The sequence below is a fragment of the Myotis davidii genome, unplaced genomic scaffold (assembly GCF_000327345.1).
Source record: "Myotis davidii unplaced genomic scaffold, ASM32734v1 scaffold118, whole genome shotgun sequence".
Lineage (NCBI taxonomy): Eukaryota > Metazoa > Chordata > Mammalia > Chiroptera > Vespertilionidae > Myotis > Myotis davidii.
Genome location: NW_006290441.1, coordinates 3157052 through 3172841, shown reverse-complemented (window position 1 = coordinate 3172841; position 15790 = coordinate 3157052). Strand labels below are relative to the sequence as shown.

General features: G+C 40.5%; 1 protein-coding gene across 3 annotated transcripts in view; it reads right to left on the bottom strand.

The window, feature by feature from the left end:
- STK33 (serine/threonine kinase 33) overlaps positions 1–15784 on the bottom strand; it is a 128508-nt gene extending 112724 nt beyond the window's left edge. For all 3 annotated transcript variants that reach the window (XM_006763490.2, XM_015563734.1, XM_015563733.1), the window contains exon 1: positions 15568–15784. In XM_006763490.2, the coding sequence (XP_006763553.1) occupies positions 15568–15572 (5 nt within the window). In that variant the 5' untranslated portion in view covers positions 15573–15784. The remainder of the gene's footprint in view (positions 1–15567) is intronic.
- Between the last annotated feature and the right edge of the window lie 6 nt (positions 15785–15790).

Below are 15790 nucleotides of genomic sequence, written 5' to 3'. Positions count from 1 at the left end.
TCCAATAGCTTTTACCCGGATTACTATGCCAGCCTCCAATTAACTGATCTCTTTCTAGCCCTCTCCCATACATTCTCCAAATTGCAGCCAAAATGATTTTTCTAAAATGAAAGTCTACTTATGCTAATCTCCTACTTAAAGCCCTTCAATCACTCCCTAATACTTTGAATTAAAAATCTAGATTTTCCCTGGCCGGTGTTGCTAACTGGTTAGAGCATCAGCTTGTACACCAAAGGGTCATGGGTTCAATTCCCAGTCAAGGGCATATGCCTGGTTGCAGGTTCAATCCCCAGTCCCAGTTGGGGCATATACAGAAGACAACCAGTCAATCTCTCTCTCCCTCTCTTCCCCCCTCTCACTCCCTCCCTCCTCGCTTCCACCCTCTAAAAATCAATGGAAAAAATATCCTTGGGTGAGGAATTAACAAAAATAAAATACAATAAAATCTAGATTCAAGATGGCTTGAAGAGCCCAATATGATCTGTATAATATAGTCTCTGGCCTCATCTCCATCCCCACCTCATACTCTCAGCTCACGCCATCATTTTTTTTCAGTTCTTAAAATTCTTTCAGTTCCTGTCTCACATTCGCATATGTTATTTCCTCTTCTGAAACACTGTGCCCCATCTCTCTACCTTTTACCTGACTAATTTCTACCTATCTTTCAGTCTTAATTTAGGTGCTACGTCACCCAAAACCATATCTCCTGGCTCTCAAGTCTGGATTTAGTGCCCTTCCTACAAGTCAAAAAGTACTACGTACTTCCCCTACCGTAGCACCTTTCTCAACTGCCTATTTACTAGTCTGTGTGCCCCTACAGACTGTAGACTCCATGAAGGCAGAGACCACACCTTTCTTTTATCCCAGTGCTCACCAAAATGTCTGCCACATGGTAGGTGCTTTTTATTAAATACCTGTTAAATTTAAATAACTTAATATCACAAATAGGGCTTCACACGATTTATGAATATTTTACAAACAACATTAAAGGTAAGGCTTTTTTAAAACTAAAGTAAACCAAGTAAATAAAATACTAATGAATACAGAACTTGAAAATCTTAGGAATGCACTCAATAGGACACACAGTCTAATCATTAGGAGACTCCAGTGACCAGGTCAGAGTCCTTGGAAAATGGCAAAATGAGCTTCTCTGAAGAATAGGTACAAAGAGTTTCCAGTAACACAGAGGCAAGAAATCATGAGCAACAATATATCTCCTGCTAAGCCTCTGGAACCAAAAAAAAAAAAATCTATCATAGATCTTTTAAAGATATAAAATACATGCTTCAAACCTCCTGGCCAGCTATAAATTCCACCACATGGAACTGTAAAATCAATGGCTGAAATTCATGCAAACTAAACAACATTGACAAGTACAAAAACCTTAATATTCAATCTTACCTCTACCTTAATTTCCAATCCTCTTACTGTCCCACGCCCATACACAAAGCAACACTTTATACATAGCTCTCGGATGACTTCTGTCTCACTCTAACATATTATGTGTGTACCTCTCTGTCACCAGGCCCTCATGAAGACAGGGGTGGTGCCATTAATTCATCATTGAACCTTGAGGGCTACCACAATGCACAGAGTAGTAGGTATTCAGTTGTTTGTGAAAAAGAGAAAAAGAAAGAAGACAAGGGAAGAGAAAGCAGAGCAACCTATTTACACAAAAAAGCCAAAGGGAGCAGTTGAAGTGGTAGAGAACTCCCACAGATGTAAACAAAAGAAGCCTGAAAGAAGTGAAATTGCTGAAACTTAACATTCAGATGACTCAAAAAAAAAAAAAAAACAAAAAACATTCAGATGACTCAGTAAACTTTTAAAGTATGAATTAATAATAGAAATAATGACTACTCAGTTTCATTCCATTGGCACGCTATAAATAAGCCTATAAAGTAAGGAGCTCCATGTAGAGTTCTTTATATTCATACACACATACACACACTAGAGGTCCCGTGGGGGGTCCCTCAGCCCAGCCTGCACCCTCTCACAGTCCAGAACCCCTTAGGGGATGTCCGCCTGCCGGCCCAGGCCCAATTACTCCTCTCGCAGTCCGGGGCTCTTGCAGTGCAGTCTGGGACCTCTGGCTCCTTAGCACCTGCCTGCAGTGGAGCTGGGAGAGGCTCCTGCCACCATCACTGCACTCGCCAGCTGCGAACCTGGCTTCTAGCTGAGCAGCACTCCCCCTGTGGAAGCACACTGACCACCAGGGGGCAGCTCCTCTATTGAGCGTCTGCCCCTGGTGGTCAGTGAATGTCATAGCAACTGGTCATTCCACCATTCAGTCAATTTGCATATTAGGGTTTTATTAGATAGGATTATCCTATCTACTAATAGACAAACATGGTAATTGACCGTACCTTCGCTACACCTCCCAGTGGCTAATCAGCATGATATGCAAATTAACCACCGACAAAGATGGTGGTTAATTTGCATATACTGGCTGGGAGCGAAGACTGAGAACAACGTGGAAGCGAAGCACTACAGAAGGGAGCAAAGTAGAGGTGACAGAGACAGGAACGGAGCCAAGGCTGCGGAGGCGAGAGGCAGGAGGGGAAACGCAGCCGCAGCGGCTGGGAGCGGGAAGCCCTATTCTTGCAGGAATCTTCCTGCAACGGGCCTCTAGTCTATATATATTAAAGATATATTATATATCATCAATCTCCACAGAGGCGATTAAAAATGGGGGGGGCAGACAGAAATGGGGAGAGAAAAAGAAAGCTGTTCCATGTTCCAGCTAGGTATCTAAGAAGCCACAGTGATTTTAAATATTTCAACAATGGATGTCCATAGCCAATATTACTAACAATATTTTGAGAAAGATACAGGAGGATGTTTTACGATCAAGGAGAGAAAAGAAGAAAGATGTTGGCTATTCTCAACAGAAATTCATTATCCTATTTTCACTTAGCAGCATGACTCTAAAATTTTTAGAGATAAAGTGATAAATTCATGTGTTTAGTATTTGTATCAGATATGCAAATATTTGAAAAGTCATTATTTCAACATTAAATATCACTATTCACATTGCACAGTATGCAGACTGGAGTCAGAGGGGAAAGTGACTATGGAAGACTTGTTTTTCGCAGAGTCAGAGAATCTGTTCACTCTCCAAGACAGCCAAGGATGTACTCTCCCCTAATGAACTTAAGGACACTGCCCACATTCTCTAATACCAATGGCCTGGGTTGTGCTAGAGTTCATGGAAAAAAGATGTAATCTGTCATAATCACATATGCTTTGGGCTCTTTAAATGAAAAGGTTTAAAGAATTCTAAAACTTGGACCTTTCTCACCAGGGAAATTCTCCCAACCTTCTGACTTCTTTTTTCACAATACCAAATCAAAGCTTGAATAGCACCCACACTGAGCTTAGGCTCATCCCAGAAAAGACTCCTCTAAAGCCTTAGCACTTCAGAAGAAAGTCTGTTCTGAAAAAGAACCATCTGTCCCTGGAGGATGAGCCCATTCCAAAAGGAAGATACCCAACTTCCCCTGTTTTATTAATTTACTGGCATGATAACTTGCATCAATTTAAAGGCATTTCATCCACAAAGAGTGAACTGTTTGAAAGCTGAATGCACTAAATCTTCTTTCATGGGACCTATAAGAATTTTTGAACTCTTAATGGTTTGCACTTAATGCTTTATTTTAAAATCAGATTTAATCATTTCATAAAACCAGTAGTTCTTTATGAAGATTAATTTCATTTTACCTCCATATCTATTACCCCAGGTCAGAATTGCAATGAATTGTGATGCCATTTGAAACCACTAATACTATACTTGACAATCCAATTAGTAAACGAGTCTGAAAACACAATTTTCCAAAATGATTATAGTGTTCCCACTTCCTATTCTTAAATATATAAGACTCTAATTGAATGTCCATACTATTTTATTTATAGATCTTTCTCAAATAAGCTCACAATAAAACCACCAGTTTTTAATTCCTATTCCCACAAAGGCTGTTTGTAAGCTCTATGTTGAAGACTTAACAGAGCTGTTTTAAAAAAATTAATTTGATGAATAAATGTCAAAATAAAAAACATTTTCTTCTGAAGACTCAGAAGTCTTTAATATATATATTTTATAATGGTAGGAACAGAGGATAAAACCATGAAAGTATAATAAAGCTCAATTATACAAAACAGATGTATGTGTAAGTATGTATGAACATGTGGTATATATCCACTTTGTGAATTACCTACCAAAAAAAATAATGTCAGGGAATTCTAATCCACTACCTCACCACCTTTTATGCTACAGTATGTTCAGGAATATAAAATCAATCATGTAAATCTGCCAGAAGCCAGTTCCAGCATGTCATAATTGCAAGAGTTTCATCAAAAGGTTGATGGATGGAACTTGGGGACTCAACAAGGGCTGAGTCACATATGTTGTCACCTGTTGGGAATGGCTGAAGGCATTTCCCCAAACCTGAAAAGGAATGATTGTGGCTGCAGACAGCTCAGGGCATCTTAATCTACATGTTATTGCCTCCTACTGGCCAAACATCTGAACAGCCGTAGGCTAATTCCCCCATTCTGACAATAGACTCTGTATAGGAAACCCTGACCCTTTGAAGTGTATATCTCCCCCTCGCCTCAGGACAATTTGTGTTAGTAAAAAGCATGGGGTCCTGAGACGAGGAGATCTTAGTTCCTTTTAGCTAGGCTCCTCTGACCTCCAAATGCCTTTCAAGATTATGCTTCGTCTCTGGACTCTTTAAGTTACACACAGCCTTCTCCAGATTGCTGAACCCTTCTTAATGCCGGAACAAGAACCCCAGCATAAATCACTAAATCAAAACCCAGAATGGAGAAGTAACCATAATACTACATCAGGATGGGAGGGAATCACAAAATCCAGAAATTGGGAAAAATACCAAAGGACGACCTGTCACATGCTGACATGGGCACTATTGAAAGTTTTCCCATGACAGGGAGCCCACTGTTTACTTTCCCCCGAAAGCTCATTCCACTGGATACTAATGATGGCCTATTTCTCCTCATATTGAGCCAAAATTATTTTCCTATAAATCGACCTACTGGTCATACCTACCTAGTCTGTCCTTCTTACAGATATGCCTAGTCCGTCTTTAACAGATCTCTGTCTTCCAGATGTGAAGACAATACACATTTGTCCCTTAATCATGCTTCCTAGTGGCTGCGCCTTTTCTACATCTCCAATCCCTCAGCTGTTCTTCATATCGTTTAAAGACCCTTCACCATCGCAGGCCCTTCACTCTCCTCTGGGTGAAATTCAATTTGCCCATAACTCTATTGAAAAATGGCATCTAGAACCAAAAGTCATACTCTACAAATTATCAACATTTATTCACTAGAAAAGAAGATATTTGGGAAAGAGCCAAAGCAAAGAGCCTTCTGCTTCCTAGGGAGCAAGCTTGGCACGTACTATGGAAATAGCAAAATGAACAGAAAATAAGCAATACTATTCAGAGACAGTGATGAGAACAATGTAGGGAGGGTAGCAAAAAACAGATAGTTTCATCAAGCTATTTGTTCTTTTAAAAAGTTAAACACCCTATATACTAGTCCACAACCTAAATTATCTGAGATACTGGTAATGCAAATATAACTTTCTAAATCTGCAATAAGCATAGGTATATACAGAGTAGTCATAGCTTTTTATTGAAAAATTCCTTTTAATCTCACCTAAAGAATCAAATAAAATCAAAATACTAGGTTTAGTATTTAGTTTCTCTGGAAATTATACCAATCAGATATGTTAAGCATTCTAGAAATGAAACATTTGATACAATTAAGAAAATCCTAATAAAAAATTAGCCTGAAAAATAGATAATATAGGGCTGAGAAATGACTTATTAATAACTCATTCAATTCTGAGTATAATAAATACAGCTATTACAATTTCAATTCACTAGTGGCTGAGCTCAAAATGCTAAAACTCAATCAGCCTCAAGAAACCAGATCTAATTGGTAGCGTCACTGCTTGCTACATTTATTAAATCATGGAATTATTTTAAGCTTAAAGGAATTTAGATGAAAAAAACAAACAAAACACCAAAGCTAGTAAGAAGTAGGACCAGAATTCCAGACCAAAACCTGGCACCTTATCTACTATACTTGACCAACCCTTCAAACATTTGAAAACAGCTATTATAGCCTCCTCTTCTCGCCTCCTACCCCTAACCAACCTTCTTTTCAAGGCCAGGTCTTAAATGATTGCAAATGATGGAAGGATCTAGGAACCAAGTCCTACATAAATGACGTCAGGAAATTCAGACATGTTCTTTCATATCTAAAGGGACAGCCGTGGTCGGGAAACCGCGGCTCGCGAGCCACACGCGGCTCTTTGGCCCCTTGAGTGCAGCTCTTCCACAAAATACTGCGTGCGGGTGCACAGGTACAGTGGGATTGAAACTTCGTGGCCCATGCGCAGAAGTCGGTATTTTGTGGAAGAGCTGGTATTTTGTGGAAGAGCCACACTCAAGGGGCCAAAGAGCCGCGTGTGGCTCGCGAGCCGCAGTTTGCCGACCACTGGTAGACTATGTCTTGAGGAAATAAGTGACTGGCTGCCACCATCAAGCCTAGACTCCTGAGCTGCTGGGCCACTCCTCAACCCCTCAGTTACTCTGAATAAGACAAAGCAACAGAGACCTGAGAGACACAGCCCTGGAGCAGAGTCAATCAGTGTGACTATGGGAGATTCAAAGAGAGGCAATAACAAGGCCAACATCAGAAGCATTAGAGGGCAGTACCTCTAGTTCAGGGGCCTTCTCCATATCCCTTCCCCAGTGGCTCTCTCTACTTGGTCTCAGCCAGCGTGATGGGTTGGTCTTCCTATTATCTACTAAATCCTGGGACAAGCAGGAGATAATATAAAGAGAAAGTATAAAGCCACACAGGGAGCTCTCCATGAGCTATATAACCTTCAAGTAGATAGGCAAGTAACTTAGGATTGATATCAAAATGGCAGGATGCTATATGAAGAGAATCAGGAAGGCAAAAGTTCAAAATAGCAGATGCTTGGAGAAAATGCTAAAGACAAAGAAAAGGAGTTTTTAAAGCTAGACTTAGAATAAGGAGAATAAAGCCAAGATAAATTGAATTCTTAACTACAAATTGTGCTTCTGTCTTCTCCATCAAAACTGATCTCAGTATGTTCTCCTACAGGTGGGTTCTCTTCTTTTTGTTGATAGTTTCTTTTGCTGTGCAGAGATTTTTAGCTTCATGTAGTCTCATGTGTTTATCTTCTCCTGAGTTCCCCTTGCCCTCCGAGACATATCACCAAAAAATATTGCTGTGAAAGATGTCTGACATTTTACTGCCTATGTTTTCTTCTAGTGTTTTTATGGTTTCACAACTTACATTTAAGTCTTTTATCCATTTTGAGTTCACTCTTGTGTATGGTGTAAGTTGGTTTCATTATTTTTCATGTACCTGTCCAATTTTCCCAACACCATTTGTTAAAGAGACTCTCTTTACTCCATTATATGTTCTTGCCTCCTTTGTCAGATATTACTTGACCATAAAGGGTTGGGTTGATTTCTGGGCTCTCTGTTGCGACAGCATGGGTGGACCTGGAGACTATTACGCTAAGTGAAATAAGCCAGTCAGAGAAAGACAAATGCCATATGATCTCACTCATATGTGGAATCTAATGAGCAAAATAAACTGAAGAACAAAATGGAACCAGAAGCATGAATACATGGAATAGACTGTCTGGTGCCCAAGAGGAGGGAGATGGCGGATGTAGAAAAGAATGTGAAGAAATAGCTCAAAAACATATATGTATACCCCATACACACAGACAATAATTTGGTAAAGGCCAAGGTCGGGGGGGGGGAAAGGGGGAGGTCCAGGGGGAGGGGTACTCCTGCAATAATGTCAACATTAAAAAAAATGTTTAATAAAAAAAATACAAGGGAAATTACATCAAATCTTAGCCCAGCATAACAGGCTCTTTGTAAGCTAAACACTACTATCCTGTCAAGTCACTATCTCCGATTGTTCTCCTAGATATCAACTTTTTTTAAAATATATTTTATTGATTTTATACAGAGAGGAAGGGAGAGGGATAGAGAGTTAGAAACATCGATGAGAGAGAAATATCAATTAGCTGCCTCCTGCACATCCCCTACTGGGGATGTGTCTGCAACCCGGGTACATGCCCTTGACCGGAATCAAATCCAGGACCCTTCAGTCCGCAGAAAAAAAAAAAAGACCGTATCCTTTTATGTAATGATGTTTACTTTGAATTTCTATTAGTTCACACAAACACTCCACCCTTCGGTCCAGTTTAAGAACCCATTGTGGCCCTCGAGTCAAAAAGTTTGCCCACCCCTGCTCTATCCACTGAACCAAACCAGCTAGGGCTAGATATCAACTTTAAAAAAAAAAAATGTTTTTATTGAATTTTAGAGGGGAAGGGAGAGGGATAGAGAAATAGAAACATCAATGTTTTCATTGATCAGCTGCCTCCTGCATGCCCCCTACTGGGAATCTCGCCTGCAATCTGGGCATGTGCCCTGACCAAGAATCAAACCAGTGACCTCCTGGTTCATGGGTCAATGCTCAACCAGTGAGCCACCTCCAGACCTCTGGGCCTGCTGTTCATTCTGCCTCAGAATCCTTTCCCTTTTGGCTCACCCTTCCCTGACTTCCCCAAGCAGACTCAGGAGTGCTCTCCTCCAAGTCCCACAGCACCTATCTATGAGTCTCTTATAGCACCTCCCATAGAATATTACAATTTTTTGGCTTTGCTTCCCTCAAAGAGACCATGAGCTCTCAAAAGCTATATCTTTGTATTTCAAGAACCTAGTATATACATATGCCTGGCTGGTGTGGCTCAGTTGGTTGAAGCATCATCCTGTGCATCAAAAGGTTGCTGGTTTGATTCCCGGTCAGGGCACATACCTGGGTTGTGGGTTTGGTCCCAGTCAGGGCATGTGTGGAATGTCAATGTTTCCTTCCCTCTCTCTTTCTCTCTCTCTCTCTCCTCGCTCTCTCGCTCTCTCTCTCTCTCAATTCTGCATGTCCTGTTTGCTTTGTCTTCTGTGCTCTATATAATCCTGTATCGAGAAAGTCTATATTACACAGACTTCATTGGCAGGTGGCTCCCCAACCCCTGCATTGCAACCAACCCAACCCAGGTGCACACATAAGTGCTAATGAACTCATGTCTTTCCAGCCAGTCCTCCAGGTTATTTCTTTGGAATCAGCAAACAGGTTGCTGAGGCCTTTTCGGACGCTGGCTCCGTATAACAGGGATGATGAAATGTTCTGGAATTAGACAGTGTTGATTGTTGCAAAGCCTTGTGATATACTAAAAGCCCAGTTCCATACTTTAAAAGGGTGAATTTTATAATATGTTAATTATATTACAATTTTAAAAGTGAGGTGTGACTATAAGAAGGAGTTAAGAGTATACCTTATAACATATGTACCATCAAAGAGATACGACAGAAATACAGTTAACTTGAAAATCACTACTAGACATTGGTGCTTCCTTTCATAATAACAAATATGAAAATAACTGAATTTTATTACCATAAACTGAACACCAACATAAAATAGATTGAAAGGAAAAGCTAATTTGATTTCCATGAAAAACATCCAAGGGTAAGTATTTGCTTTCTTCCTAATATCTCAGCTGGTTGGAAGTTGAGCTCCCTTAGAGCAGATATAAGAGCCTCTGTGTTAGACCCACTAACTGCAAATAGACTTGAAAGAATTCAAGTATAAGAACCTGAGCCTCAGATGCCCTGTCTTTGGTAAATCATAAGTGGATTCTCTCTCGACAAACTCTGTCTCTGCAGATGAGCATTCACTGTGACAATGACAAAGTCACAGAGTAGAACTTTCAATTACCAGCACCTCAACCTTAGAGGCTGGACGAACATTTTTCATAAGGCTTTTCTTAGAGTCCCTAAATAAATATGTGTGAGCCCAATGACCAGTTTTTCCAAATAAACACAGTTCATGTTGAAAATATTGGATCAGCCCTGGCTGGGTTTCTCAGTGGCTAGAGCGCCTGCCCACAGACCAAAGAATCTTGGTTAGATTCACAGTCAAGGGCACATACCTGGGTTGCAGATTCTATCCCCGGTCCCAGTAGGGATGCATGTTGGAGGCAACCAATGAATGCGTGTTTCTCACATTGATGTTTCTCTCTCTCACCCTGCTCTCTTTCTCTCTCCCCCTCCTCCCTCCCTTCCACTCTCTCTAAAAATCAATGAAAAAAATATCCTCAGCTGAGCATTAACAACAACAACAAAAAAGAATACTGACTCACAAGCCAACTTTGAACACATACAATGTAAAAGTGAAAATATAGCAGCATTCTGAAACAATGCCTGGAACATCACAGGCTCCCAATAAATGTTTGTTGAATGGATGTTTATAATGTTAATAATATCTACTAAATAATTTAGATCAAAAATAAGCCAAATGCAATAGTATTTCTAAATCAACTTATCTTTAAAACTGAAAGGTGTTGTTTTTTTTGCTTGATTCCTAATGTAACACCATATCCTCACTGATATTCAAACTGACAAATCTAATTATTAAGAAAGATAATTAGTCCATTATAAGTAGAAAGGATATTCTGATTAATTATAAAAGTTAGTGCCACTCACCTTATATACCTTTATGAAATGAAAGAACTTCAGGGTGACAAAACTGCAGGAATTTGTGAGGTGATTAGTTTTTCATGCACCCTATGATTTATTTCAGTTAATGAACTAAGAAAAGATATATTAATACAGTTAGTTTAACAATAAGTTGTCCACTTTCCATATTCTGGAACCCTAAGGCAGATCCAAGCAAAACACAGTTCACCTTGGAGCTCAGCTCAGCGGGAAGGAACATTCTTAAAGCACTAATTTACCAAAGCTGAGGTCAGCACTTACTTTTAAATTACGGTTTCCTTTTCTTAAGCCTCTTTTAAAATCAGGGAAATTATTTCTCAGTATCTAACAACTGTAGGGCTTGAAATACTATATGGGATCATGAGACGGATAAAAGACGTAGGAAGTATCTTCAGAGATCACATCTCCTCTTTCAGAACACTCACTTCTAAAAGTCTCCAAGGAGAGAGTCTACACATTCACAACGTGTGACAGACACCAGCAGAAGGCGTCCTCGACCTCCCTGACAGCAGCATAAGCTCTTTCCTTCCATCTTTAAGGAAACAGGAAGATGGCCTAAGTATCACCCTTTGTATCACCATCTTTCAGATTTTTTATTGGAAATCACACTACTCAGTTCTCACTCTCATTAACTCTTGCTTAATTTACTGACTCCACAAAATAACACTTTTAAAGAAAACAGTTATTTGGTCTCTGTATGAAAAGGACTTTCTGAGCATAAAAGCAACAAATCAAAAATAAAAAGGTTAATAGGCAGACAACATAAAATTGTTTTAAATTCTGTAAGTCAAAAGCATTATAAATTAAATGAAAAAGGCCATTGTGGGGACATGCCCCCATATGATAAGCAAGGGTTAATATGCTGACTTTATCAAGAATTCACACAAATCAGGGTCTGGCCAAGTCAGCGCCCCCAGTGTTCCCCTCCTTGCTTATACAGAAACAGTGCAAGGTTCCTACAAAAAAAAGGGGGTTACTTTCTGGAGGTTTCAGGAGTTCACTCTTGCCTCCCCTGCATTGGTCCTTTGCCTCCTACCTGGATACCCTCTTTCTTCCAAGTCCAGTTAGACTGAAGATTCAGATACACAGACAGCCTGGTCTTTATTTCAGATTTTTCCCCAAGATACAGACGGAAACACTTTCGACATGGCTCTGTAGCCTGCAGGCAAGTAACAACTCGCCCTGGGCTCCAGGGATACCTGATTCAATGAATTCCAGCCAAAGCCCAGTGCACTGGGCTGGGAGAGGCAGAAATCAAACAATTAAGCAATAGATAAGAAAAAAATGAGACTCCAATATAAAAAGCATCATAGAGTTTATGCAGGTAATTCACAGAAGAGAAATATCTAATAGCTAACAACAAGATTTTTTTATGCTGAAATACATTAATAATGAAAGATGTGAGTTAAAATAAGGAGGTACTATTTTTATCTGTGATATTAACAAAGATTTTAAAAAATAATAATGATCATACAGGTGTCATAAAAGTGATGGCGGGATGGTAAGCTAGTATAATCTTTCTGAAGATAGCCATGTGTTCAAGAGCATTCACAATGAGCCTGACTTTCGACCCTGTAATTGCATTTTTTTAAATCAGTCACTAAAATAACAGTATCATATTTAATTAATTGTTTCACAATTATAAGCTCATAGAAGCCTCATGACAATCTGTCAGACAGGTTGAGATAGCCTCACTTTGCATGTGACCAGACTGAAGTTAAAACTTGTCACAGCAGCCAGCCAGGCCGTCTGTCACCTGGTTCCAACGCCAGTGCTCTTTCTACTGTCTCTTTTGTGGAAAAAAGTGGAAAGTCATTTTTTTCATTTTAACATCATTTATGTAGCTGGTGATGGGGTTCTTTTTCATTACATCAAATGAACTGTTATAGACAATTTTGCCTAAAACTTCACCCTTTAGGTTCTTCCCCAGGAATTCCATCACTTTTCGTTTTTAAGAATATTACAGATGTCCCCCATTTCTCCCAACTACCTGGCTCCCCATCACCACCACCTCAGGCCTTTACCTCACTACTGTCTGTGTCCATGGGCTATGCATATCCTATATAATAAAAGCCTAATATGCTAAGTGTCTGATCATCCAGTCATCTGTTCAACCAATCAAAGTGTAATATGCTAATGATATGCTAAGGCCACTCAATTGCTTGCTATGACGTGCACTGACCACCAGGAGGCAGATGCTCCAACCAGTAGGTTAGCTTGCTGCTGGTATCTGGCCGATCAGGACTAAGACGAGCCAGACATGCCCTGGAGCCCTCCCATAGTCCCTCCCCAGCTGGCCAACCTCCCGTATCCCTCCCTGGCCCCAATCATGCACCAGTGGGGTTCCTCAGCCTGGCTTGTGCCCTCTCGCAATCCGGGACCCCTCAGGGGATTTCAGAGAGCCAGTTTTGGCCCAATTCCACAGGCCAGGCCAAGGGACCCCACTGGTGCATGAATTTGTGCACCGGGCCTCTAGTATGCATATAAATTCTTTGGTTCATCTCTTCCTGTCCCCCCACCCCTCTTCCCCCTTGAAATCTGTCAGTCTGTTCCATGTATCCATGTCTCTGGTTCTATTTTGTTCATCAGTTTATTTTGCTCATTAGATTCCACATATATGTAAGATCATGTAATGTTTGTCTTTCTCTGACTGGTTTATTTCACTTATTATAATAGTCTTCAGGTCCATCCATGCTGTCTCAAAGGGTAAGAACTCCTCCTTTTTTATAGCTGTATAGTATTCCATTGTATAAATGTACCACAGCTTTTTTATCCATTCATCTACTGATGGGCACTTTGGCTGTTTCCAGATCTTAACTATTGTAAATAATGCTGCTATGAACATAAGAATGCATATATTCTTTCTGATTGGTGTTTCAGGATTCTTAAAATATATTCCCAGAAGTAGGATTGTTGGGGCAAATGGCAGTTCCATATTTAATTTTTTGAGGATATTCTATACTGTTTTCCATATTGGAAAACATTCCCACCAGCAGTGTACTAGGGTTCCCTTTTCTCCACATCCTCGCCAGTACTTGTTGTTTGTTGATTTTATTAGTGGTAGCCATTCCAGCAGGTGTGAGATGATACCTCATTGTAGTTTTGTCATTTCATTTTTAGGAAATGATCTTCAGTAATCAAAAATCCAGTCAAAAGTATGAAGATATTCATCGCGACATTTTGTACTTGAAATATAAATACCCAATAATGAGTAAATTGCAAATAAATTTTGGTTCATCCACAAAGTGGATTATTATGAAGCCACTAAAAACAATGCAGTAAGTGCTTCCATAGCACTAAAGACCTAGATCAATGATTTGCAACCTTTTTCATCGCATGGCACACATAAACCAGTTACTAAAATTCTGCAACACACACAAAAATATATTATCTTTTTTGCAGATCTGACAAAAAATAGGTATATGAGTCATTCACACTGGGTGACTATGATTGTGTTGGCTGTTATTTTTTTATATGACAATCTAAGGAAAAAGAGGTCAGTTCCCCTGACTAAATAGTCATGTATTTCACGTTTTAAAAATTCTTGTGGCAAACCAGTTGAAAATTGCTGGTCTAAGGTGATAGTGGTAGGGGCAGAAATAAGTGAATGAATTTGAGATTGGTTTGAAGATAAAATGAATAGATCTTGGTGATGATTTGGATATGGAAGGAGAGGGAATGGCAGGTGAAGGATGAGTTCAAGACTTCTGGCTTACAATCTAGACCAGTGGTTCTCAACCTTCCTAATGCCGCGGCCCTTTAATACAGTTCCTCATGTTGTGGTGACCCCCAACCATAAAATTATTTTCGTTGCTACTTCATAACTGTAATTTTGCTACTGTTATGAATCGTAATGTAAGTATCTGATATGCAGGATGTATTTTCATTGTGACAAGTTGGACATAATTAAAGCATAGTGATTAATCACAAAAACAATATGTAATTACATATGTGTTTTCCGATGGTCTTAGGCGACTCCTGTGAAAGGGTTGTTCGACCCCCAACGAGGTCGAGACCCACAGGTTGAGAACCGCTGATCTAGACAGATGATGGAATGATTCATTGAGACAAGAACAGGAGAGATTTACATGAGCCAGAAATTTAAATGTTTGGGACATCTGCATACCGGTTGTAATTTGAAGCATGGGCTTGGAAGTGTGTATAAAACAAGGAAAGAAAGCTTAGGTTCAAAACTCGTTTCTTTCCATTTTCAGAGCCCTCCGCCAGTGCATGGCCACCCAGTTTTCTGATTGGATACTGGGGCTGTTTGGGGCCAGACAAAAAAGCAGGTCCTCCTTAGCTGGGGAGGTGAGACCAGGAGTATCAAATCACCTGTCGCATGCAAATCCCTTACAACAGTGGTTCTCAACCTTGGCTGCACATTAGAATCGCCTGGGGATCTTTTTAAAATCCTGATTTCTGGGCCTCATCCTCCGGAAATTCTGTTTCTTTGTTACTAATGTTGTGGCCTCACCCCATAACAAAGAAACAGAATTTCCAGAGGATGAGGCCCAGAAATCAGGATTTTAAAAAGATCCCCAGGCGATTCTAATGTGCAGCCAAGGTTGAGAACCACTGCCTTACAAGGAACTCTCAATGGTTTTACATTTACTGCTCACAAAGGAGTTTCACCTGCGGGCTCCTTCAAGCCCACAATTTTGTGAGACATTATCTGCATTTACAGATGAGGAAACTGAGGCAGAGTGCTTAAATCACCTGTCCACTAGCCAGTCAGGGTGGTCGTATGCCACCCTATGGACTGCTATGTGCAGCCACTGTGGGCAAAGGGCTGTAAGAAAGAGCTACCATTTTATGAGGCCCTACTACATCTCAGGTCTAGGAGATTTAAAAAGATAGACAAGGAAGGAGGGGGAAAAAAGCAATTTCAGAACTTTTAGATGGGTTACTTTTCCCAAATCGCACTTACCCCATGGTAAGTTGGCTTTAAACTTTCAAAAAGGTTCAGGTCCCAAGATGGAGTGGAGGTGAGAGGTGGAGATGAACCAGGGCAGCCAGGGACCACCCCAAACACCGGACCCAGGGGGTCCCAACGGCTGGGTCCCAGCTGACGCTCGGAGGTGACCTCGGCCGCCTCCCTCGGCGGCGGGGAGGCCAGCCCACCCCGCAGCTGGAGGCCCGGCGGCCGGTTT